At 45.2% G+C, this 25430-nt stretch overlaps 1 protein-coding gene across 9 annotated transcripts in view; it reads left to right on the forward strand.

The window, feature by feature from the left end:
* Positions 1-25430, forward strand: part of ephb2b (eph receptor B2b) — a 190550-nt gene that overhangs the window by 121376 nt on the left and 43744 nt on the right. For all 9 annotated transcript variants that reach the window (XM_071335379.1, XM_071335385.1, XM_071335382.1 and 6 more), the window contains exons 4-5: positions 15591-15746; positions 18660-18995. In XM_071335379.1, the coding sequence (XP_071191480.1) occupies positions 15591-15746; positions 18660-18995 (492 nt within the window). The remainder of the gene's footprint in view (positions 1-15590; positions 15747-18659; positions 18996-25430) is intronic.

A 25430-nucleotide genomic window follows, 5' to 3' on the forward strand; every position in this document is an offset into this window, starting at 1 on the left:
AGAAAATGAAGGGTGAAAATGTGTATATTTCATTTTGGAGTACATTTGCTTCAGTGTCATGGAGGAGTGCCATTGTTCCACTGCGCAGCCATTTTGGATCTGCCAAATAAATAAGGAGGGGACAGGGAGGGAGAAGTGGCGGTGGCGGTGGCTCGGCTAGCCAGCGTTACCATGGCAACAAAGGCCATGCTCATCTCCCTCATGCCCAGGCTGTGTTGGCCCCAACTCGATGCAGTGTGAGCTGGGTACTTAATTTCACTGACCCCCCAGGTCTGGATTGAACAGGCTCCATTGATTAGGACAAATGGAGGGAAGCCCGGCTGGCCTAGCCCCTTTCTGTAACGGGGTTAAGGACATAGTCATGGAGGGTGGAAGACAATAAATGCACCAAGATGAATAGCAGAGGCTTCCCTTGTTTTAGATGAATCAATTACATGTTTAAAGGCTAATTACTCGATCCATTCATTCAGTGTAAATGTTCTGGGGCATCACCTCACTCTGGATCCATGATTGAGCCGTTTAATGTATTCCACCCCTACATAGGCGTCATTAAACCTTTCATCTGAATCACCTCGGAACAATCCTCTGCTATTCAGACAGGCGCAGGTGTAGTGGCCTAGGGAAGCTAGCCATTATTAAAGAGCATGTGTGTGTGTGTCTCCTGCTGCACAGTTTGTTTAGAGTGTGGTGGATGAGATACCAGGTGGAATCGTGTTCTGGTGGTTTGCTCTTGTGTGGCTTGTTTTGACACACATTTTCATGAATCAGTGGATCTTTTTAACACCCAGTTGACAAATGAAGTTATAAACTGTGTAGTTCGAGCCCTGCATGCTGATTGGCTGACAGCCGTGGTATACCACGGGTATGACAAAACATTTATTTTTACTGCTCTAATTACGTTGGTAACCAGTTTATAATAGCAATAAGGCACCTTGGGGGTTTGTGGTATATGGCCAATATACCACGGCTAAGTGCTGTATCAAGGCACTCCGCGTTGTGTCGGTCGTAAGAACAGCTCTTTGCCGTGGTATATTGGCCATATACCACACCCCCTCATGGACTTATTCCTTAAGTATCTGATGAAGTATACGTGGGTCACAGGATAGGGTACATTTTGAGTTCTGCAGTGGTGAAATAGCAGGTTGATGTTTATTGTCACAAGTCTTGTCCTGGAGGCAAAACTGAGTGATTTCCCCTTAGATAGGCAAGCTGCAAAGTAAAAATTGGCTATATTATAAAAATGTATGAAAATAGGTTAGGGTTAGACAGGGTTAAGGTTAGGGTTAAAGTTAGGGTTAGGTTTACAATCTGATTTTATGACTTTGTGGCTGTGCTAGCTAGTGACTACTCTGTAGAGCTGCCTCCAGAACAACATTCATGACGAAAAACACTAACTTGTGGTGGAATAGGGATCTTTTTTCTTCAGCTCTGTGAGGCTTGGATCATGTGTTGACATTATGCGTGCAATATCAAGTACAGGCAAGAACGGGTTGATTCCTGAAAGGTGTTAGTCCATGATTGAGAACTGGATTGGCTCTGCAAAAAGGCCATGATGGTTCCTTGCCAACATAATAATTCAAAATGATATGTATAAACTGTACAGGTGTGGCAGTATTTATCAACCAGTGATAAAACACGGGGTTGAGGGATAGGTGGACAGGGCACCTCTGTTTGTTGAAATACTCTACATGAAATACATCAAATGACAGCCACGACTTAAAATATATATACAGTTGTGGCCACAAGTTTTGAGAATGACACAAATATTAATTTTCACAAAGTCACTGGAATCATTGTTCCGTCATCATTGCTTTGCACAAAAAGGGCTTCACAGGCAAGGATATTGCTGCCAGTAAATCAATAATTTATCGGATCATCAAGAACTTCAAGGAGAGCGGTTCAATTGTTGTGAAGAAGGCTTCAGGGCGCCCAAGAAAGTCCAGCAAGCGCCAGAACCGTCTCCTAAAGTTGATTCAGCTACGGGATCGGGGCACCACCAGTACAGAGCTTGCTCAGGAATGGCAGCAGGCAGGTGTGAGTGCATCTGCACGCACAGTGAGGCGAATACTTTTGAAGGATGGCCTGGTGTCAAGATGGGCAGCAAAGAAGCCACTTCTCTCCAGGAAAAACATCAGGGACAGACTGATATTCTGCAAGAACACAGCCATGAATAAAGAATGGTACCAACACTTCCTCCGAGAGCAACTTCTCCCTACCATCCAGGAACAGTTTGGTGACGAACAATGCCTTTTCCAGCATGATGGAGCACCTTGCCATAATGCAAAAATGATAACTAAGTGGCTCGGGGAACAAAACATAGATATTTTGGGTCCATGGTCAGGAAACTCCCCAGACCTTAATCCCATTGAGAACTTGTGATCAATCCTCAAGAGGCGGGTGGATAAACAAAAACCCATAAATTCTGACAAACTCCAAGCATTGATAATGCAAGAATGGGCTACCATCAGTCAGGATGTGGCCCAGAAGTTAATTGACAGCATGCCAGGGCGGATTGCAGAGGTCTTGAAAAAGAAGGCTCAACACTGAAAATATTGACTATTTGCATCAACTTCATGTAATTGTCAATAAAAGCCTTTGAAACTTATGAAATGCTTGTAATTATACTTCAGTATTCCATAGTAACATCTGACAAAAATATCTAAAGAGACTGAAGCAGCAAACTTTGTGAAAATGAATACTTGTGTCATTCTCGAAACTTTTGGCCACGACTGTACAGTACCAGTCAAAAGTTTGGACACACCTCGTTTCAGGGTTTTTCTTTGTTTCTACTATTTTTTACATTGTAGAATAATAGTGAAGACATCACAACTATGAAATAACACATATGTAATCATGTAGTAACCAAAAAATAGATTCTTCAAAGTAGACACCCTTTGTCTTGATGACAGCTTTGCACACTCTTGGCATTCTCTCAAACAGCTTCATGAGGAATGATTTTCTAACATTCTTGAAGGAGTTCCCACATATGCTGATAACTTGTTGGCTGCTTTTCCTTCACTCTGCGGTCCAACTCATCCCAAACTATCTCAATTGGGTTGAGGTCGGGTGATTGTGGAGGCCAGGTCTTCTGATGCAGCACTCCATCACTCTGCTTCTTGGTCAAATAGCCCTTACGCATCCTGGAGGTGTAAACCAGATGGGATGGTGTATCGCTGCAGAACGCTGTTGTAGCCAAGCTGGATAATTGTGCCTTGAATTCTAAATAAATCACAGACAGTGTCACCAGCAAAGCACCCCCACACCATCAAACCTCCTCCATGCTTCACGGCGGGAACCACACATGCAAAGATCATCCGTTCACCTACTCTGCGTCTCACAAAGACACGGCGGTTGGTTGGAACCAAAAATCTCAAATTTGGACTCATCAGACCAAAGGACAGATTTCCTCTGGTCTAATGTCCATTGCTCTCTTCTTCATATTGGTGTCCTATAGCGGTGGTTTCTTTGCAGCAATTCGACCATGAAGGCCTGATTCACGCATCCTCCTCTGAACAGTTGATGTTCTGTTACTTGAACTCTGTGAAGCATTTATTTGGGCTGCAATCTGAGGTGCAGTTAACCTCTAATGAACTTATCCTCTGCAGCAGAGGTAACTCTGGGTCTTCCTTTCCTGTGGCGGTCCTCATGAGAGCCAGGTTTCATCATAGTTCTTGATGGTTTTAATGACTGCACTTGAAGAAACTTTTAAAGTTCTTGACATTTTCTGAATGACTGACCTTCATGTCTTAAAGTAATGATGGACTGTCGTTTCTCTTTGCTTATTTGAGCAGTTCTTACCATAATATGCACTTGGTCTTTAACCAAATAGGGCTATCTTCTGTATCCCACCCCTACCTTGTCACTGCACAACTGATTGGCTCAAACGCATTAAGGAAAGAAATGACACAAATTACCTTTTAACAAGGCACACCTGTTAAGTGAAATGCATTCCAGGTGATTAATTCATGAAGCTGGTTGAGAGAATGCCAAAAGTGTGCAGAGCTGTCATCAACGCAAAAGGTGGCTACTTTGAAGAATCTCTTCGAAGAATCTTGATTTGTTTAACACTTTTTTGGTTACTACATGATTCTGTATGTAGAAAATAGTAAAAATAAAGAAACACCCTTGAATGAGTAGGTGTGTCCAAACTTTTGACTAGTACTGTGTATATTTAAAAAAAAAAATGGGACATACGTATGTGTATGTGTGTGTGACTAGGTGGGCTTGGTGCAGCTGTTGTTTTTTCTGTTGAAGATTGAATGGATAATAGAATTCAGACTCCCCATCGTCTCATTAAATCCTTGTGGTCAGAAGTGATATCATCTCTAATAAATACACTCCAGGGATAGGAGGCTTCAGATATGAGACACAGATTATGAATATGATACCCAGGGTTTCGTAAATGACGATGTTTATCTTACTGTGTATGTGTGTGTGTGGCGTGTGTGTGTGTGTATGTGCTTGTACGTGTGTGGGTACGTCAGAGGGTTACACAGGGACAGTGACAGGATTCAATGCCAGCTGCTCCCTGCAATGCCCCCCCCCATCCCACTACCCCATGTTGCCTCCTTGTCTCCAGTGACGGGCAACACAGTCCCTTTATGCCTCCTGTCCATCATGCAGACCCCACCTTGGGGAGCCTCTGTCACTAAGGGCCGGACTAGTACTGCTCACTGGCTTTGTTTTGATGGCGCGAGAGAGGGAGAGACAAAGGGAGAGACAGAGTGAGATACAGAGGGAGATACAGAGGCAGAGAGAGAGAGAGAGAGAGAGAGAGAGAGAGAGAGAGAGGGCGAGAGAGAGAGAGAGAGAGAGAGAGAGAGAGAGAGAGAGAGAGAGAGAGAGAGAGAGAGAGAGAGAGAGAGAGAGAGAGAGAGAGAGAGAGAGAGAGAGAGAGAGAGAGAGAGAGAGAGAGAGAGAGACCCCTCCTCCATGCACACAGTAGAGACAGCCTCTGTCAGCTATTTCCTGCATCTGTCTCTGGGCAACAAAATATCCCTCACTGCATGCTTCTCACCTACCCGGGATACCCACAGCCATCCGGGGCTTAGTTGTTTTGTGCTAGGTGAAAAAATACTGCCCAGTGATTTTGATACGGATGATTTCAATCAACAAATCATTGACTGGAATTCAAAGAATCCTCTTATTGTCATGTACACGTTGAAGTGTACAGATATGAAACAGACAATCATAATATCAGTCAAAATATCAAATTCCCAGTTTTGCTACAAACCAACTTTATAAGATGTTTTAAAAATAGGTTATATTTGACAAAACAAGTCCATGACGTAGAGTAAGGCAGAATAGATGGATGCAGTTCAATGCATGATTAATATAATTCACCAATAAACTTCTTGGTAGTCCAACAAATATTGCTATCAGGTTGTAAATCACATCTGGCCTGGTACATTGTTGGCTGCCTCCAGGCATTCGGGATGCACTGTTTCAGTTACAGTGACTTAATATGTTTGACAAAAACTGACAAATGTAACCAAGGCCTGGAATGTCAATACAATCAAATTAGCAAGGGCAATGATCACAAGTCAGTCATAATGTGGCTAATGGGCTAGCTTATTTTTGTCCCTATTTATTTAGCAAGCTAAAAACCTGGAGCCTAATGTTTGCTGCTGCTGGGAGGATGTCATTGGACGAGTGGGTAAGTTGACAACTTCCCCCCTTCCCCATATCTTTTTTCTGTTATCCACAGTTAGCATATCTCTTAGTTGTCAATCAAATGTATTTGGCATCTATCAAATGGGCGGGTAGGCAGGCAAGTTCCCATTCATTTGTTAAAACGTGGGTTGGGACAAGCATGCATCGGCAGGCAAGCTGCAGGGCAAGCAGACTACTATTCCACATTGTTTATGAGTGCAATTTTGACGGCCAACTGACAAAGTTTAAGAGGGTTTATCTACTGTTCCCTCATTAGATTTTAGTTCATCTCGCTTTGGCTAATATTAGTTGTTGATTTTGTTGTTGTTGATGTGCATAGGCAACTGAGGGAGAGTTAGCATTTCATGGTTGTTTGATCGATAGGAACGTAAAGTTTCCAAATGTAAGAGGACACCCGTGGGATTTACATATTTGCAGAAATCTATTCAGTTGTATTTATGGCTTTTGGTGAATGCTTTCTAATAATCTAAAGTCGGGTGTTGCTACTGCCTCTAAATACACAGTCCAGTTCAAAGTGAATGATGGGAGGCCCGTTTAAGTAGCTGAATTTGTCGCTAGAATCTTTTACCAAGAAAAGTCGCTAGAGAGGCCTGCCTATGTGGTAAATGGCTTATTTGCATATTGGCCTATTGTAACTCTGATTGGCTATGGCACACTGGTCTGTGTAGACTCCGGTCCTGGACATGACAGATGTTTTTATTAGGTTTTATTTACTGCAGTGTCTATTAATTGTCCAAACGTATGGCTGCTTTCCCACTCTATATTGCTATAGAATTTTCACAAATGCCTTACTCTATGTCATTCCCAAACATTCTCTGAATGTATGAAAACGTGAAAATGAGTGCTTGCTTGTCAGAAAATAACAACAAAGGCATCATATTCTTTCTGGGGGTGTATATGAACAAATGTTAATACTATTTCATGTTGTTAAAATGCTGTCCGTTCCACTTTAACACCATGGTTGTCTGCAGGAGGTGCTCCTTCTCCCCCTTCTCCTCCTCCTCCTCCTGTTCTAGACAGTGTCTCTGATCACAGCTCGAAGCTCTAGGTGCAGCATGCGGAACGGTGAGGTCCTCCATGACAGGAGCTCCTGTTTCCCAGGCAACAGCCTGTCCTTGAGAAAAGGGTACATTTGGGAGTTTAGGGGCCAGGGCTCTGACAGTCGCCGTCAAAACTCATAAAGACTCCAAACACATTGATATGGATAGTGGAGTGGAGACACACATACTCCCTAAAAAAAACTATGAATCATAGCATGGTGTGTGTTTGTGTGTGTGTGTGTGTTTATATGTGTTTGTATGTGCTCTGTATGTGTGTGTGTGTGCGCTGTCTGCCCTCCCTTACCCCTATCCCAGAGGCGCGATACATTTCATAAAGCAAAAAGCATGATTTCATCATCCAAGATATTACTGTTCCAGTAAGGGGGAAATGTCATGACCAACTGCTTTATACAACCCTAATACCCATGTTGTTGGGTGTGTCCTGAGTATTGGCAGGTAAACTGTTCCCATGGGAGGGGGTGTATAAGGGTATGTGTCCATGTCCTTTGTCCCCCTCACAATGACAGGAGAAATTCTGACACGAGATCACTCCTACATCGTCCCGTTTCCTACTTGTCCCTTACGTCTCAAATTCTCAACAGAGCATTCCCGTTCAAGTGCTGATGGAGAAAGTCATTGTTTTCTCCCCATCCTGGATCACTGTAACACTCCCAGTACAATAGCCACCATGACTCTCTTAAATCATGGTAGCATGCAGTGCTGAGTGAAGCTGCGTTGAATCAGTCTGGGAGATCCAGCTATGTGCTTTATGTAACACCATTCACAGTGTGAAGTGTTGCAGTACAAAGCCAGTAGAGATGATGAATACAGTAACTCCTTTTAGCACCTGTCTGAAATGTCTTGTGTGGATAAAGACAGGACAGACTCTTTTGTCCTCATTACCACTGACAACATCAGTGACTATAATGAGCTGGGGAGGAGTAACACCTACAGTACCAGTCAAAAGTTTGGATACACCTACTCATTCCAGGGTTTTTCTTTATTTTTACAATTTTCTACATTGTAGAATAATAGTGAAGACATCAACACTATGAAATAACATGGGGAATCATGTAGTAACCAAAAAAAGTGTTTTATATTTTAGATTCTTCAAAGTAGCCACCCTTTGCCTTGATGACAGCTTTGCACACTCTTTGAATTCTTTCAACCAGCTTCATGAGGTAGTCACCTGGAATGCTTTTCCAACAGTCTTGAAGGAGTTCCCACATATTCTGAGTACTTGTTGGCTGCTTTTCATTTACTCTGCTGTCCAACTCATCCCAAACCATCTTAATTGGGTTGAGGTCAGGTGATTGTGGAGGCCAGGTCATCTGGTGCAGCACTCCATCACTCTCCTTCTTGGTCAAATATCCCTTAAGGAGCCTGGAGGTTTGTTTTGGGTCATTGTCCTGTTGAAAAACAAATGATAGTCCCACTAAGCTCAAACCAGATGGGATGGCATATCGCTGCAGAATGCTGTGGTAGCCATGCTGGCTAAGTGTGCCTTGAATTCTAAATAAACCACAGACAGTGTCACCAGCAAAGCACCCCCACACCATCACACCTCCTCCTCGATGCTTCACGGTGGGAACCAGACATCCGGAGATTATCCATTCACCTACTCTGCGTCTCACAAAGACATGGCGGTTGGAACCAAAAATCTCAAATTTGGACTCATCATACCAAAGGACAGATTTCCTCTGGTCTAATGTACATTGCTTGTGTTTCTTGGCCCAAGCAAGTCTCTCTTCTTATTGGTGTCCTTTAGTAGTGGTTTCTTTGCAGCAATTCGACCATTAAGTCCTGATTCACGCAGTCTCCTCTGAACAGTTGATGTTGAGATGTGTCTGTTACTTGAACTCTGTGAAGCATTTATTTGGACTGCCATCTGATGTGCTTATCATCTGCAGCAGAGGTAACTCTGGGTCTTCCTTTCATGTGGAGGATTGACTAACCTTCATGTCTTAAAGTAATGATGGACTGTTGTTTCTCTTTGCTTATTTAAGCTGTTCTTGCCATAATTTGGACATGTTTTTTTCCAAATAGGGCTATCTTCCGTTTACCAACCCGACCTTGTCACTACACAACTGATTGGCTCAAACACATTAAGAAGGAAAGAAATTACACAAATTAACTTTTAACAAGTCACATCTGTTAATTAAAACAGGTGACTACCTCATGAAGCTGGTTGAGAGAATGCCAAGAGTGTGCAATGCTGTCATCAAGGTAAAAGGTGGTTACTTTGAAGAATCTCAAATATAAAATATATTTTGATTTGTTTAACACTTTTTTGGTTACTACATGATTCCATATGTATTATTTCATAGTTGTGATGTCTTCATTATTATTCTACAATGTAGAAAATAGTAGAAATAAAGAAAAACCCTGAGTAGGTGTGTCCAAACTTTTGTCTATTACTGTACATTCCACTTGACGTATCATTGTGTAACTCTTCACCAGAGAGCATGATTTAGCAACTGAGGATCTATGTGTCAAATATGGGTTTTTGTGTGCTTGACAACGGTTATCTCTACAGGCAAATCAATGCTGTATGTATCTTCCTGTTTTACTATTTCTTGTGATCATCCTAATTATCAGTAGGGAGATAAGGGGAGTTTCAGAGGTAGCTCCTGTGACTGCAGGCAGGAGATGTAGCAGGTTGAGGTTGACAGGGCATCTTTAATGGAGATTAATTATTTTACAGGGGTCTGCCTGACTCTCTCTGGCCACACCCCAACCATCTGCAGCCCCATATACCGAGGCCGGGGCTCGTGGGTCTACCTCCAACCTGATTGGCCCCCTGGACCCTCCAGAGAGCAAGCTGTCAAGTGATCTGCCTGCATGAAATGACCCTTCACAATTTTTTGTGTCGGCTCAAATGCCTGTAATTTTACCATACCCCATTTCAGTTTTTATTCTGTGTGGAAAAAAATGAGGAGGGGGGAAAAAAAGCAGCAGTGAAAATTCCAGACATTATTACTGTGCTGCATGTATGGCTCCAGAGATTCTTCCCTTTCATCTTTCCCCAATTCTATTGACACATGGTAGTTATCAGACACTATGGAAATACTGTGGTTAAGACACTTTTCCCTTTGCTGATTATACATTTTGGGGGTATTTATGACCTGATAATCATTATGACTGCGTGGTGTTCCAACTCAAGGAACACCATGGATATGTCGTTTGAATGAGAAAGATAATGTTTGCCACATGTGACAATAAGGTATGGGGAGAGGGTCTAAGTGTGTGGAGAGGTGTTTGTTGGTTTCTTACGTGTAATGAATGGGGATAATGAATGAGGACGTTGGGTTTCTGGAAATAACTTTACTGCTGTTATCAGGTTACAACATTTTTAATCCACCAGCAGATTATTTTTAGTGAGCTACTATGTTGACCTGGCCCATGTTCCTTTTGTCCTTGAATGCTAACCCATACCACAGTTATACTGGGGGTTGTACTCATGTACTCTGTGCCCCAGTGAGAGAAACCTCTGATACCAAGACTGGGGTACAGAGTACATCTGAGCTTGGTATTTGGCACCTAGGAGATGTATAGATAGCTGAAATTGTCCTCTGGGCTGTGGCCAGGGGTTGTTTATAAATGCATTCTGTCAGCATTGTGTGTGTGTGTGTGTGTGTGTGTGTGTGTGTGTGTGTGTGTGTGTGTGTGTGTGTGTGTGTGTGTGTGTGTGTGTGTGTGTGTGTGTGTGTGTGTGTGTGTGTGTGTGTGTGTGTGTGTGTGTGTGTGTGTGTGTGTGTGTGTGTGTTGGGACATGTGCCGGCTTTCTAGTCTGTATTGTGAGCCTGGGCCCTCCCCTCTCCAGCTGTTGAGAGGCCATTTCCCAGGTGTCTCACACGTTTCCTACTAATCTCCCGCTCACACGGGCTCCGCCGTAGCACCTAATCTGTCTCCATGGCGCCCGCTGGGTGGATTTGGGTTGGATGCTGTCTGAGGAGAGCTCACTGACAACTGTAGAGGAACATAGCTTAGAGCAGGGGCACTGACAATGACTCACCTTCCACCTGCCAGATCCTTCTGCAGATACACACACTCACACACACACACACACATTCATGCATAATTAATACACAACGACAACATAGACTTACATACATGTGCAGTCTTCACACACATGGATAGAATGTAAGATGAAAGCAGCCATCACTCACTGGGCCTTGAGGGGACTGCACAACCAGTGAAGGCTGCTGTTTTGACCCCAGCCTCTGAATCACTGTGAAGTCCAGCCCTCTCCTCTCCTTAGTAGTGCAAGTGGGCGTCCGACTTACTCACACAGGAAGTGTTCCTGTCCTGTCCAGGAGGTGGAGAGAAGCTTAATTTACGCCCAGTAGGTCATTGGTCACCCTCACACCCTGCTCCCCAGTGCGAGCCACGCCGAGATACAGGCACGCTAATTGCATCAGACAGGGAAACCTAGAGAGGGAAGTGAATATCTAATTTGTGCCTGTGTGTGGGGTGAAGTGAATGCCAGTCGTCTAATTGCTTTCACACCGCTTTGATTGAATTAGCTGGCCCTGTGTGAGACCCAGGCCTTAATTGAATTCTGGGGCCCTGTATGTCACTGCTCAGCCAAATAGAAGTGTGTTCCCTATGGAAGGGCCGGCATGAAGGGGACAGACTGGCTTTACCTACAATATGGATGCTCTCCTTAGGTTAACTTGTGGCCATGGCTTGCACAGCTGGCTGGCCCATCACAAGGTTAGCTCCTCCTCACATGTGACCACTGCAGAGAAAACATCTCAGGATTCAGAACAGTACAAGTGTATTCACTGTCCATATTATAGCTAACAGTTTTTCCTCTTCTAATTTGGATCTGATTTGCTCCTTCATCGGACAGTAAGTATGGTACAAAACAGCCCCTCTCTCTTTATGGTCTATCCTTATTAAGGGATAACATCTCATCTATTTTTCCCAGTGATCCAAATTGTTTATACAGTAGACAGACAGTAAACAGAGAGCAGAAGTGCCATGACGACCAAGCCCATCGCTCCCTACAGTGGCCCTCTCTCTCTGTGACAATAGAAAACGTCCACACAGAGAAGCCCTGTGACTCTGCCCATTTTCACAGCTTTCAGCACTTTTTTTCTGCTGCGCTAACAAAACCTCACACCTCCAGTTCTTTCCCCTCCAGCCTTTTGTCTTTCACACTCACACGTAATGAACACTCACACACGCACGTACGCACACACGCACACACACCTTACCCCTTTCTCTCCCTTGTCTCTTTTTGAGGGCTGCTTTCATTAAATTCAGCATTTTTGGGGGCTGGTTTTGAAGCAGCTGAATAGGAGGAATGGGGAAACAGGAGAGGGCGTGGGGGGTGTGGACAAAGGACCTCTCTGTCGGGTGGGGTTGCTGGGGGACGGGGACGGGGACGGGAGAGGTGTGGAACAGGTCATGGGTTTCTCTCAATAGACATGCCTTTGGCTGGATTAGTGGCTGTTATCAGCCAGATGATTCCCTGGCCATGGTAAGGCACTGCACAGCTCAGACAGCCATGATGGAAATGCCAAATGCCCAGCCTTTGTTTGGGTTCTTCCTGACTGTCTGGGCACACCGTTCTGCTGCTGTGCTGCCTGCAAATATTTCTGTCTGTGTGTGTGTGTGTGTGTGTGTGCATGTACTGTATGTGTCTGTACGTGCACGTTTGTGTGTGCATGTGTGTGTCTGTTCAAACTGAGCTGGAGAAGCCAGATGCACTGTCAGCTCAGAATGTTTCCAGTAGTGGCTGGCTTCATCATCAGCACTGCCACTGAAAACAATGGAGCCCCACCTTTTCACACAGACTAGGCTTTATACAGTGGCTCTGAGCTGCAGGTTCTCTCTTTCCATTAACATACATTTGCCTGGCTGAAACTTCCGGGAAGCCTTTGAAACAACCAGCAAATGACCTGCTGTAAAACCTGACTGGCTCCCTGGCACGGAGGACTTACCTCTCACAATACCCTTTTTATACAGTGAGTCAACAGTACTCCCAAATAAATTCTTTATGTCAGGATGTGTTATTAAAGTTCATAACACAGACAGAAAGGGTTGGGCTCTAGCCAGTCACTGTGTTGCCTCTGCTCTGGAGAACAGCAGTCATTGAGATGTGACAGCCAAGCCTTTCCTTTCTTGGCGTGTGCCTGGAACCACTTTGAGGTGATCTGGACCCTTTGACACAGCTGACACTAAATTAAATCTGAAGTGTTTATAAATTCCATTAGAATGTTTCTGTGCGCCTTTTCTTCTTGACTTAATGCAGCGTTTCATCACTTCTGTCAAAATCCAGAAAGCTGAGAAAACGTGCTTATTTATTTAAGGATATTAATAGAGACATATATTTAAAAAGAATAAAAGGAGGGAAAATAAAACACCAGCAATGAATATTCCCCTCATTATTACCTCCCCTTGCCAGAGGGATGTCAGAAGCTGCATCATAATAAGGCTTCAGCCATTGCATGTTGACTGAGCGAGTCGAGGGAGATTGTGATCAAACAGCTCAACACTACCAATCTGAGTGAGGAGGGAATCAAAGCGCTGATCTGCTTTTTAATCAGAGCTATGTACTCGTCCGCAGGCTACATCTGACACCGAGCAGCTCCCCAGCCTTCCAACACAGCCTCTTGAAAGACTGGTGGAATCCCCCCTCCCCCCCAAAAAATATATGGCCCTGGTGGTGACAAGCTGAGCCCCACATCTAACACAGCCTGGTCTGTCTGTTTCTCTGTCTGTCAGTCTCTCTATCTCTCTGTCTCTGTCATGGATGCTACAGGACAGTAGGAACAATAAAGACAGAAAAAGCGATACCTGGTCATATCCGGCTACCAAACAATAGACAATAGGCCTAGTTGTTGACACTGTGCCCCCTTCCCAACTCTCTCTTCCATATAAAACATGCTTGCCCTAAACACCCATTACTCAATCCTAAGCGCCGCCTACTGCCTTCTGTCTTTCTCTTCTTCTCTCCTCTGCTCCACCCCTTCTCCTTTCCCTCTCGCTGGCTCTTTCTGCTATTTTCTTTGGTGGCGCTCCTCTGAGCTCTTCACTGCCATAGACCACTGTGTTCTTTAGTCTCAGTCCCAATCCACAGATCTGTAGCTGGGGCCTCATTCAGTGACTCTGGTGACTGGCAGTGTGAATGTGCCGGCCTCATGTTTCACTCTGTACCAGATCGCTTTCCCCCATCAATCACAGGAGAAGAAAAATATATTGAGACTAATATTTATTGAAGAGCTTGATCAGATTTCCTCCGTTTTATCCCCAATACTGCTTCCTGCGGCTGATGTTAATGACAATGATCTTTCCACAGGATGCATCAGCCTCACTGAAAATGTTCCTCTGTTTGTGTGACACTTTTTTCTAAGGAATCTGAGTTTGATGGGCCAGGGCCAGGGATTGGGCTACTAAAGCACAGCAGTGCTCTAGTGTGTGCAGCAGTCTTGGACAGAGGATGATGATTGAGATGTGTTTTCCAGGGAGTTTGTGGGGAGTTGGGATTGGAAAAGAGCAGTAATCCTGCTCCAGCATGGTGTTCCAGCATGGTCACTGGGAACTGGTATCTGTCTTCCTAGTATAAACAGTGGGATTGAACCCAGATTTATCCTGCCTTGTGATTTGACCTTCTCCAAATAAAGTTCCAGCTGCAGACGTTTCCATATGACACACACTTTAATCCAGCTGTAATTGGCAGCTCAGACCAGGGATGATAGGGAAATGACGGTTTTATTATTCCTAGATATGGAACATAGTGAGAGTTTGTGAGATGGGTTATGGTGCAGAGTATTCAACAGGATAAGGATCCCTCCAGATGTTGTTTTTTTTGCAATCCCAATGTTACATAATGTATCACAGCAGGTAGCATTGGCATAAGGACATTCATAACTCTGTGAAGGTCATTCATAAGTGTGGCACCTCCTGTGTGTGGATTTTTCATGTGTGTCTTTAGCTCGTAGCGAGTCCCCACACTACTCCATTTCCTCCTTTTATGGATGGGGAGACAAGGAGGGAGGTGGGTGGTGATTATCTCAAGCTATACCAACCTCAGCTGGTTTGACCCCAGTACAAAAACAGCTCTTGACATGGTGCTTGAGCAGGGGCTGCTGTGCATTCTGGGAAGGGTTCCACTGTGTGTGTGTGTGTGTGTGTGTGTGTGTGTGTGTGTGTGTGTGTGTGTGTGTGTGTGTGTGTGTGTGTGTGTGTGTGTGTGTGTGTGTGTGTGTGTGTGTGTGTGTGTGTGTGTGTGTGTGTGTGTGTGTGTGGCGGGAGTGGGGGCAGGAGTGGGGGGTAACTGAGGTAAGGATGAAGAGGATTTCAGGGAGAGTGAGTTTCACTGTAAATGGTAGTGCTTGACTGCTTTTTACATGCGTACGCACACACACACACACACACACACACACACACACACACACACACACACACACACACACACACACACACACACACACACACACACACACACAGTTTTGATGCAGTAGTGTGTGATCACCACCCCTAACCATGGCTGTAAGTTTTCCTGCCACTCTCCCAGCAAGAGTAGAGGACCTTTAAAGAGCACTTAACAGGAAGTAGTCCACTCCAGAGAGTCTCAGGCAATTAGTGTGATGTGAGCACGCTGAATAATTAAAGTAAAACACAGTACTGTACATGTTATGTTGTCATCTCCACAGAGAAACCCTCACATGCGAGGAGGATGCACTAATGTATATTTATGCTCAACTGTGATCTGTGTTTGTCTCTTTTGCATTTTGGTCTCTGGACCACATGTCTCGTAGTGAGATGAAGCCAAACAGGGAATAAAACTGACCAAACATGAAATACAGTATGTAAATGTGGATATGTTCATATCTTATCTCTCTCTCTCTTCTGTTTTTATCCCAGCTTGTCCATCGGGCTTCTTCAAGCCTATACAGGGTGATGTATCCTGCATGCAGTGTCCAATCAACAGCCGCACCACCAACGAAGGAGCCACTAACTGTGTGTGCCGCAACGGTTACTATCGCACTGACTCAGATCCCTTCCAGATGCCCTGCACAAGTATGTACTATCGACCAACACACACAAACACACTCTTTTCATTTCACACCCTGGTCCTGAGGAACTGAGAGGAATCAAAGATCAAAGGACACCAGAGCCTCTCTGAGCAGAAACAGAGGAGGCCTGTCAGAGAGCAGTCCCTCACATACACCCAGCACTGCCAACAGGTCTGGCCCAAAACACATAGGCCAGCCTCCCCACCTCACATCATAGAGCCCTGCTGCCCTCAGCCAGAGCAGAGGTTACTGGGTCAGGCCATGCAGCATTGTAGTGGGACAGACAGGGGGAATAGACTAGGCCTAGATTCCTCTTGTCATGCCAATGAAGCCATTTGAATTTATGGTTAACGGAGGGTCTAAGAAAAGAGAAAGAGAACACAGGCGGGATAAAGATTATCCCGGGGGAAGACATGAACACAGAGAGAGAGAGAGAGGAATATGCAGTATATATAGTGTGCTGAGAGAGAGAGAGAGAGAGAGAGAGAGAGAGAGAGAGAGAGAGAGAGAGAGAGAGAGAGAGAGAGAGAGAGAGAGAGAGAGAGAGAGAGAGAGAGAGAGAGAGAGAGAGAGAGAGAGAGAGAGAGAGAGAGAGAGAGAGAGAGCTCCTTTCACAACCATGGCTGATTTTTTTCTCCTTCCCTCCTCTGTGAAAGGGAGAGGGACAGAAATATTTGAGCGCCTCCAACAAAGGAGATTTGCATAAGCCCGGCTCTGGGAACAGAGCAGCTGTTGTGAATGAGAAAGCAGCGTCACGTCGCTGGTATTAAACGCAGCGGGCCCGGGATGATTAAAGGAGGGAAACGGGCCTATCTGAGTGGCCCTCAAGCTAACAGGGGCCATTAGCCGCCCATTCCAGCCCTCCCCAGGAAAGAGATGATGTTTAGGAGGCTGTTTTTGCGTGAGAGAGAGAGAGAGACACACACACAGAGGGCTTCGATGGGCATTGCTCCAGGCCTGGAGGTCTGTTAATGGGAGCCAATTAAAAGGGCGGTTAAATAAGTGATCAATTCAGGTTTATGTGTTTATGGGCAGGGGGAATTTTGTTGTTTATCTCATTAGCCCTGGAGAGGGCATCCTCCCTAATTAGCTGCACATGCCCATAAAAGATAAACAGTACTCATTGTGTGTTTGTTTGGGCTGTCAGTCAAATGTGATGCCATGGGGAATGTTACTTTCAACCAGTAATGCCTCTATAAGTAGTGGTTGTGTGTGAGCAACAGTCACTTTCTCTGTCCTGCACTACATATGATGTTCTGCTATACATAACCAACAGATTGAAACAAATATGTGACAACATGGACATGAAAAGTCATCCTATCTTCATGTTGATGTCCAGTGTGTTTAAATGGGCTTCCTGGGGGAAGGATTTAGTTGAGCATACCAGGCAAAGACCTCAAAGAGACTGTACTGTATTTGTAGGAGTGTGGGTTCTCTCTCCTCCAGTGAAAGGGTTATTTGAGTAGGGTGATACTTGCTCTGGTATTCCTACCCTCAAGAACTCCAAGGACACAAGAAACTTAATTCCCCTGCCAACATCTGAATTAAATGTCATGAAGTAGTTCTTTTGAACTAACTAGAGTACATTGAGTCCATTAGTTTTTCTTACACCTTAAATCTGTAGTCAAACCACACTCCACATACACTATATATACAAAAGTACAGACACCCCTTCAAATGAGTGGATTCGGCTATTTCAGCTACACCTGTTGCTGTCAGGTGTATAAAATCGAGCACACAGCCATGCAATCTTCATAGACAACATTGGCAGTAGAATGGCCTTACTGAAGAGCTCAGTGACTTTCAGCATGGCACCGTCATAGGATGCCACCTTACCAACAAGTCAGTTCGTCAAATTTCTGCCCTGCTGGAGCTGCCCTGATCAGCTGTAAGTGCTGTTATTGTGAAGTGGAAACATCTAGGAGCAAAAATGGCACAGCCGCAAAGTGGTAGGCCACACAACCTCACAGAACGGTACCGCCGGGTGCTGAAGCGCATAGCACGTCTGTCCTCAGTTGCAGCACTCACTACCGAGTTCCAAACTGCCTCTGGAAGCAACGTCAGCGCAGTAACAGTTTGTCTGGAGCTTCATGAAATGGGTTTCCATGGCCGAGCAGCCGCACACAAGCCTAAGGTCACCATGCGCAATGCCAAGCGTCGGCTGGAGTGGTGTAAAGCTTGCCGCCATTAGACTCTGCAGCAGTGGAAACGCATTCTGTAGAGTGATGAATCACGCTTCACCGTCTGGCAGTCCAACGGACGGATCTGCATTTGGCAGATGCCAGGAGAACACTACCTGCCAGAATGCATAGTGCCAACTGTAATGTTTGGTGGAGGAGGATGTTTTTTATGGTTCGGGCTGAGTTCCAGTGAAGGGAAATCCTAATCCTACAGCATTCAATGATATTCTAGACGATTCTGTGCATCCAACTTTGTGGCAACAGTTTGGGGAAGGCCCTTTCCTGTTTTAGTATTGCAATGCCCCCGTGCATAAAGCGAGGTCCTATAGAAATGGTTTGTCGAGATCAGTGTGGAAGAATTTGACTGGTCTGCACAGAGCCCTGACCTCAACCCAATCAAACACCTTCGGGATGAATTGGAACGCCGACTGTGAGCCAGGCCTAATCGCCCAACATCAGTGCCCGACCTCACTAATGCTCTTGTGGCTGAATGGAAGCAAGTCCCCGCAGCAATGTTCCGACATCTAGTGGAAAGCCTTCCCAGAAGAGTGGAGGCTGTTATAGCAGCAAAGGGGGACCAAACTTCAAATTAATGCCCATGATTTTGGAATGAAATGTTTCGACGAGCAGGCGACCACAAACCTTTGGTCATGTAGTGTATGAGACTACTGTAAATGCTTCTCACATTCCTAACAGAAACCATCTCAGTTGACTGTCTATTGTCTGTGTGTTTCCAGCCGTGCCGTCGGCTCCTCAGAACGTTCTGTCTATCGTGAACGAGACGTCTCTGATACTGGAGTGGCAGCCTCCGAGGGAGTCAGGTGGCCGTGAGGATGTGGTCTTCAACATCATCTGTAAGAGCTGTGGAGGGGGCCGGGGAGGCTGCACGCGCTGTGGCGACAATGTCCAGTTTGTACCCCGCCAGCTGGGTCTGACAGAGCCCCGTGTTTACATCAGTGACCTGCTGGCGCACACACAGTACACCTTCGAGGTGCAGGCCGTCAATGGGGTCTCCGAGCAGAGCCCCTACTCACCACAGTACTCCTCCGTCAACATCACAACCAACCAGGCTGGTGAGTACACTCTTCCTTATGCTCTCTATGTCTCTCTCGCAGGCACACACACACACACAAACACACACAATGACTCAGTTTCATATTCCTAGAGTGTGGAGTAAGTATGCATATTTGTTCTTAAACCGGAGTGAGAGGATTGTTGATGACGTCAAAGGCAGGGTTTGATGGCCTGTTGGTCCTCAGAGTGTGACCTCATCAGGGCTCTCAGACAGAGTAGCTCAGCGTAGTGAGCACTACTCTCCTTCCTGTCTCCCCTGACTGCTGTGTGGTGATTACAGTCCTAACATCTCAGTCCCTTGCTTCATCCAGCCACTCAGATCTAGTGTTACTTATTAAGTTTATGAAGTCTTTGGTAATAAGCCTTGACTTCACTATGATCCCCATGCCCTCTACGAGCTGCCTTAAAAACTGCACCCAAAATGTAATGGGAAGATTAGTAAGAAGCCATTGTATTTTCAGTGAATAATAACCTCTAATGAAAAACAGGTCTGTTTGTGATTGGCCTAACTTTTTCATCTGTGGGATCTTGGAGAAACATGCTGCAATCAATGTCTCCTGTAACTATGGTAGCCGTGCATGTTTTCCACTGTGTGCTTTGTGGTTGTAAATGACTGCGCCTCCATTATTTAATCCAAGCAGCAGAATTGATTTGCTCTTTAATTGTCTGTATGAGACGCATCATTTGGTGTGCCAGGCTGTGCTGCCTGAGCACTGATGAGCGGGGATACGGGCTACAGGCTTTATCTACACCAGGGCTTTGTGTCCTGTTGGCAGTATGAGTAAGTGCCTGTCATCTCTCATCTGACTGGCCTTCTATGACTGAGCTCCCCAAGGCCCTGTGTTACTGTGGATTGTTAAAGTGGACATATAAAACTTCTCCATCCTACTTAAGTTCTTACGTGGATGTGACTCACTATGATTCAAGCGAGGAAGTTTGCAGAGATGCATGTAAGATAAAAGGCATTGAAAAGGAAGAAACAGTTATGCATTCTGTGGGATAGACTATATGGGCCTCATACAGCACATTTCAACACATTTTAATCAGATTTGTTTTTAAAGCAGCATGCAATACTAGTAGGTTGCATCCTGTAGTCAGTCAAATAATATTGCTTAAAAACATCTCTCTGAGTTTTTAATACAACTTAAAATGGATGTTTGAATTGAAAGAACCACCTCTTTTTGATGGTGTGTTTTGAAGTAAGTGGTTAGTGTTTGTGTGTATGTGGGAGGTGGCGGGGTGGGGTGGGGTGGGGGGGGTAATGAGGGTCTCAGAGTGCAGTAAAGCCTTCTAATGAGGCCCCTGCCTTAACTCTCACACACTGGGCCACAACAAGTCTGCCACCCCTGCCCCAGCCTTCTCCCCCTTCCCCTGCCATAGAGTCCTGGCGGAAATTGGGGGGCTCTGCACTGAAGTGGCCGTCACTTTGTATTACAGCTCCAGAGCTCCCGTCAGAGAGAGCTATTAAAGAGACTGAACTTTGGCTCACTACCCCTCCCCCTGCCCTGTGACCAGCCTGGGTCCTGCCTGGGACAGAGGGGCAGTGCTGTGTGGTTCCACAGTGGGCTGGGGCCGGGGTCAGTGGGACCAGGGGCCCGTAATTGTGTCTGGTTTGGGAAGCTTGGAGGTTACATAAACATCATGTCACCCCTAATTAGCAGTGCCGGCCCCGTACCTCCCCCTTACTTTACAGAGAGAAAGTGAGTGTGTGTGTGTGTGTATTTTTGTTAATCAGACACGTTTGGAACCTAAAGCTATGTGCTGGGGGCTTGAAAGAAACAAATACATAAGTAAATTGGATGTGACTGGCGTGAAAGTGTTCCTCATGTGAACGACTCCCGTCCTCGGCTGCTGGAATTTGTTGACGAGGGGGAAACGAACAGGGTGTGAGGAGACGAGGGTAAGTTCTCATTCACCACCCCCAATCAAGCACATTACACATACTGTAACCCCCACCACACTCTGTTATGCTCATCAACAGTTTTCCTGTGACTGAGGACGTGCATGGTTGCCTAATAGTGCAGTATTTATTTTCATACTGTAGAGTCAGTCACATAATAAAGTGTTTTGTGAGGATATGACTAATTCCCACAAAATCAGAAAGGGTTCTGATTTTGGCCTTGATAAATAGCCCAGAAATCCTCATAATGATGAGTCACAACCAAACTATTCACTAATGATCAGCTTTTCTCCTCCATCAAATATTGAAAAGAGATGATCAACGCAATGTTTTCCATAATATTTAATGGTGGGCCTATAAACAATGAAAAGAGAAAGAGTGAAAGAGAGAGAGAAAGACAGAAAGAAAGGGAGAGAAGAGAGAAGTAGAGAGAGTGAAAAAGGGAGAGGGGGAGAGAGAGGTAATTTGGTGTGACTCTGAGGCAGCATGTCTGTGGCAGAGGAGGGGTGGCAGAACAGAGTGGGAGTTTTTTTAGTGAGACACAAATGTGTGACGATGACTTGATGAGTTAGGACAAGAGACGAAGAGAGGAGGGCAGTGATGAGACAAGCCCTCAGATGAGTAGTAATGCCTCAGTCCACCATCAGACACAGAATACTGTCTGCAACCCTCTGGTAATACTATTAGAGCTGGAATGTTAATACAGGAGTTGCTTGCCTGGGTTATACTGCTTTAGTGATTCATCTGTTGTGTGGCACGGGAGCAGCCTTAACAAGGCCTTATTGAGAAAAAAAATCAATGGTTTATTTTGGCTGTCTGCTCGGGGCCTGGAATGATACCCCTGGGCTGTGGGAAGGCACAGAAAACACCCACACACATGTAGAGTGGCTAGGGGTACAGGGGACAAATGGCTGAAGACAAAGCTAGCCTTTAGCTTTCTTTCATAATGATTACTGGGGGTTAATCATTTATAACACACACAATCTCGCTCTCTCATCATCATTGCTAGGGGATAAAATGGTTGCTAAAATCCCACCACCCCCCTTTAAGTGTTTAATCAGACACATCCCTGCCATCTCACTGGCAGCATGTGATTTTGTCCTGTGCTCTAAAAGACACAGAGACCGCTAGTCTAAGTCCACTTCACTTCTCTGGTCCGACACACACTCACATGCACGGGCGCACACACACACACACACACTGAAGGGCTGTTTGATTGAATGAGGAACACACACAAGCCCAACACCAGAGCTTTCAATGAGTGACCGATAAATGTTGTGGTTCTGAGAGGAATTCATGTTATCACCGTGTCAGTCATGTCTGCCGGGGATGTCTTTTACACCAATCACAAAATAGATAATGAATGGTATAGATGATCAATGATAGTGTCCCATTTTGTGTTGCCTTACAGGCAGTGAATCACATTGATTCTACAGTAGGTGCGAGGATAGTCATGTTTTGCTCAACAGTGATTGCCCTGTTTATCAATAGTTACAGTGTACGTATGGTCGATGCAACAGTGTTCCCTCATCCCTCAATCAAAACCATTAGCATTCTGCCTGGGACTTCCATGGAGCCCTGCAGTTGATGAATCAGACCTCCATAGTCCATATACTCATTTATGTTTCTGACTATGTTCTATACCGTGTGTAGCTCTATTAAATTGCAGAGGACATGTTTGTTTAGGCCTATCATTAGCCCAAGGTGAGCCAGGGAAGCTACTGCTAATACAGGGAGGAAGGAGACCGACTGAATTGGTTTCTTATCGGGTGAGCAGCTCATTGTGGGACTGAATCCCATTACTCAGCTCATGGGTGGCTGCTGTAATCTGGCGCACCACTATCATACAGTTGGGGAAGATTTACCACTTAATTATCCCCTAAATTACCAGGGCGAACTGTAACCAGGCCACTAAGAACAAACTGTAACCAGGCCACTAGGAACACACTGTAACCAGGCCACTAGGAACACACTGTAACCAGGCCACTAAGAACAAACTGTAACCAGGCCACTAGGAACACACTGTAACCAGGCCACTAGGAACACACTGTAACCAGGCCACTGGGAACAAACTGTAACAAGGCAATTGGGAATGAACTGTAACCTAACCAGGCCACTAGGAACTAACTGTAACCAGGCCACTAGGAATGAACTGTAACCAGTCCACTAAGAACAAACTGTAACCAGGCCACTAGAAACTAACTGTAACCAGGCCACTAGGAATGAACTGTAACCAGTCCACTAAGAACAAACTGTAACCAGGCCACTAGAAACTAACTGTAACCAGGCCACTAGGAATGAACTGTAACCAGGCCACTAGAAACTAACTGTAACCAGGCCACTAGGAATGAACTGTAACCAGGCCACTAAGAACACACTGTAACCAGGCCACTAGACACTAACTGTAACCAGGCCACTAGGAATGAACTGTAACCAGACCACTAAGAACAAACTGTAACCAGGCCACTAGGAATGAACTGTAACCAGGCCACTAAGAACAAACTGTATCCAGGCCACTAGAAACTAACTGTAACCAGGCCACTAGAAACTAACTATAACCAGGCCACTAAGAATGAACTGTAACCAGGCCACTAGACACTAACTGTAACCAGGCCACTAAGAATGAACTGTAACCAGGCCACTAGACACTAACTGTAACCAGGCCACTAGGAACTAACTGTAACCAGGCCACTAGGAACAAACTGTAACCAGGCCACTAAGAACACACTGTAACCAGGCCACTAGACACTAACTGTAACCAGGCCACTAGGAATGAACTGTAACCAGGCCACTAAGAACACACTGTAACCAGGCCACTAGACACTAACTGTAACCAGGCCACTAGGAATGAACTGTAACCAGGCCACTAAGAACAAATTGTAACCAGGCCACTAGGAATGAACTGTAACCAGGCCACTAGGAACAAACTGTATCCAGGCCACTAGAAACTAACTGTAACCAGGCCACTAGAAACTAACTGTAACCAGGCCACTAGAAACTAACTGTAACCAGGCCACTAGAAACTAACTGTAACCAGGCCACTAAGAACAAACTGTAACCAGGCCACTAGAAACAAACTGTATCCAGGCCACTAAGAACAAACTGTAACCACGCCACTAGAAACTAACTGTAACCAGGCCACTAGAAACTAACTGTAACCAGGCCACTAGGAACTAACTGTAACCAGGCCACTAAGAACAAACTGTAACCAGGCCACTAGACACTAACTGTAAGCAGGCCACTAAGAACACACTGTAACCAGGCCACTAAGAACAAACTGTAACCAGGCCACTAGAAACTAACTGTAACCAGGCCACTAGGAACTAACTGTAACCAGGCCACTAGAAACTAACTGTAACCAGGCCACTAAGAACTAACTGTAACCAGGCCACTAGGAACAAACTGTATCCAGGCCACTAGACACTAACTGTAAGCAGGCCACTAAGAACACACTGTAACCAGGCCACTAAGAACAAACTGTAACCAGGCCACTAGAAACTAACTGTAACCAGGCCACTAAAAACTAACTGTAACCAGGCCACTAGGAACAAACTGTATCCAGGCCACTAGACACTAACTGTAAGCAGGCCACTAAGAACACACTGTAACCAGGCCACTAAGAACAAACTGTAACCAGGCCACTAGAAACTAACTGTAACCAGGCCACTAGGAACTAACTGTAACCAGGCCACTAGAAACTAACTGTAACCAGGCCACTAGAAACTAACTGTAACCAGGCCACTAGAAAATAACTGTAACCAGGCCACTAAGAACAAACTGTAACCAGGCCACTAGAATCTAACTGTAACCAGGCCACTAGAAACTAACTGTAACCAGGCCACTAAGAACAAACTGTAACCAGGCCACTAGAACCTAACTGTAACCAGGCCACTAGAAACTAACTGTAACCAGGCCACTAAGAACAAACTGTAACCAGGCCACTAGAAACTAACTGTAACCAGGCCACTAGAAACTAACTGTAACCAGGCCACTAGAAACAAACTGTAACCAGGCCACTAGAAACTAACTGTAACCAGGCCACTAGAAAATAACTGTAACCAGGCCACTAAGAACAAACTGTAACCAGGCCACTAGAATCTAACTGTAACCAGGCCACTAGAAACTAACTGTAACCAGGCCACTAAGAACAAACTGTAACCAGGCCACTAGAAACTAACTGTAACCAGGCCACTAGAAACTAACTGTAACCAGGCCACTAAGAACAAACTGTAACCAGGCCACTAGAAACTAACTGTAACCAGGCCACTAGAAACTAACTGTAACCAGGCCACTAGAAACAAACTGTATCCAGGCCACTAAGAACAAACTGTAACCAGGCCACTAGAAACTAACTGTAACCAGGCCACTAGAAACTAACTGTATCCAGGCCACTAAGAACAAACTGTAACCAGGCCACTAGAAACTAACTGTAACCAGGCCACTAGAAACTAACTGTAACCAGGCCACTAAGAACAAACTGTAACCAGGCCACTAGAAACAAACTGTAACCAGGCCACTAGAAACGAACTGTAAG

The sequence above is a fragment of the Salvelinus alpinus genome, chromosome 12 (genome assembly GCF_045679555.1).
Source record: "Salvelinus alpinus chromosome 12, SLU_Salpinus.1, whole genome shotgun sequence".
Classification (NCBI taxonomy): Eukaryota; Metazoa; Chordata; class Actinopteri; order Salmoniformes; family Salmonidae; genus Salvelinus; species Salvelinus alpinus.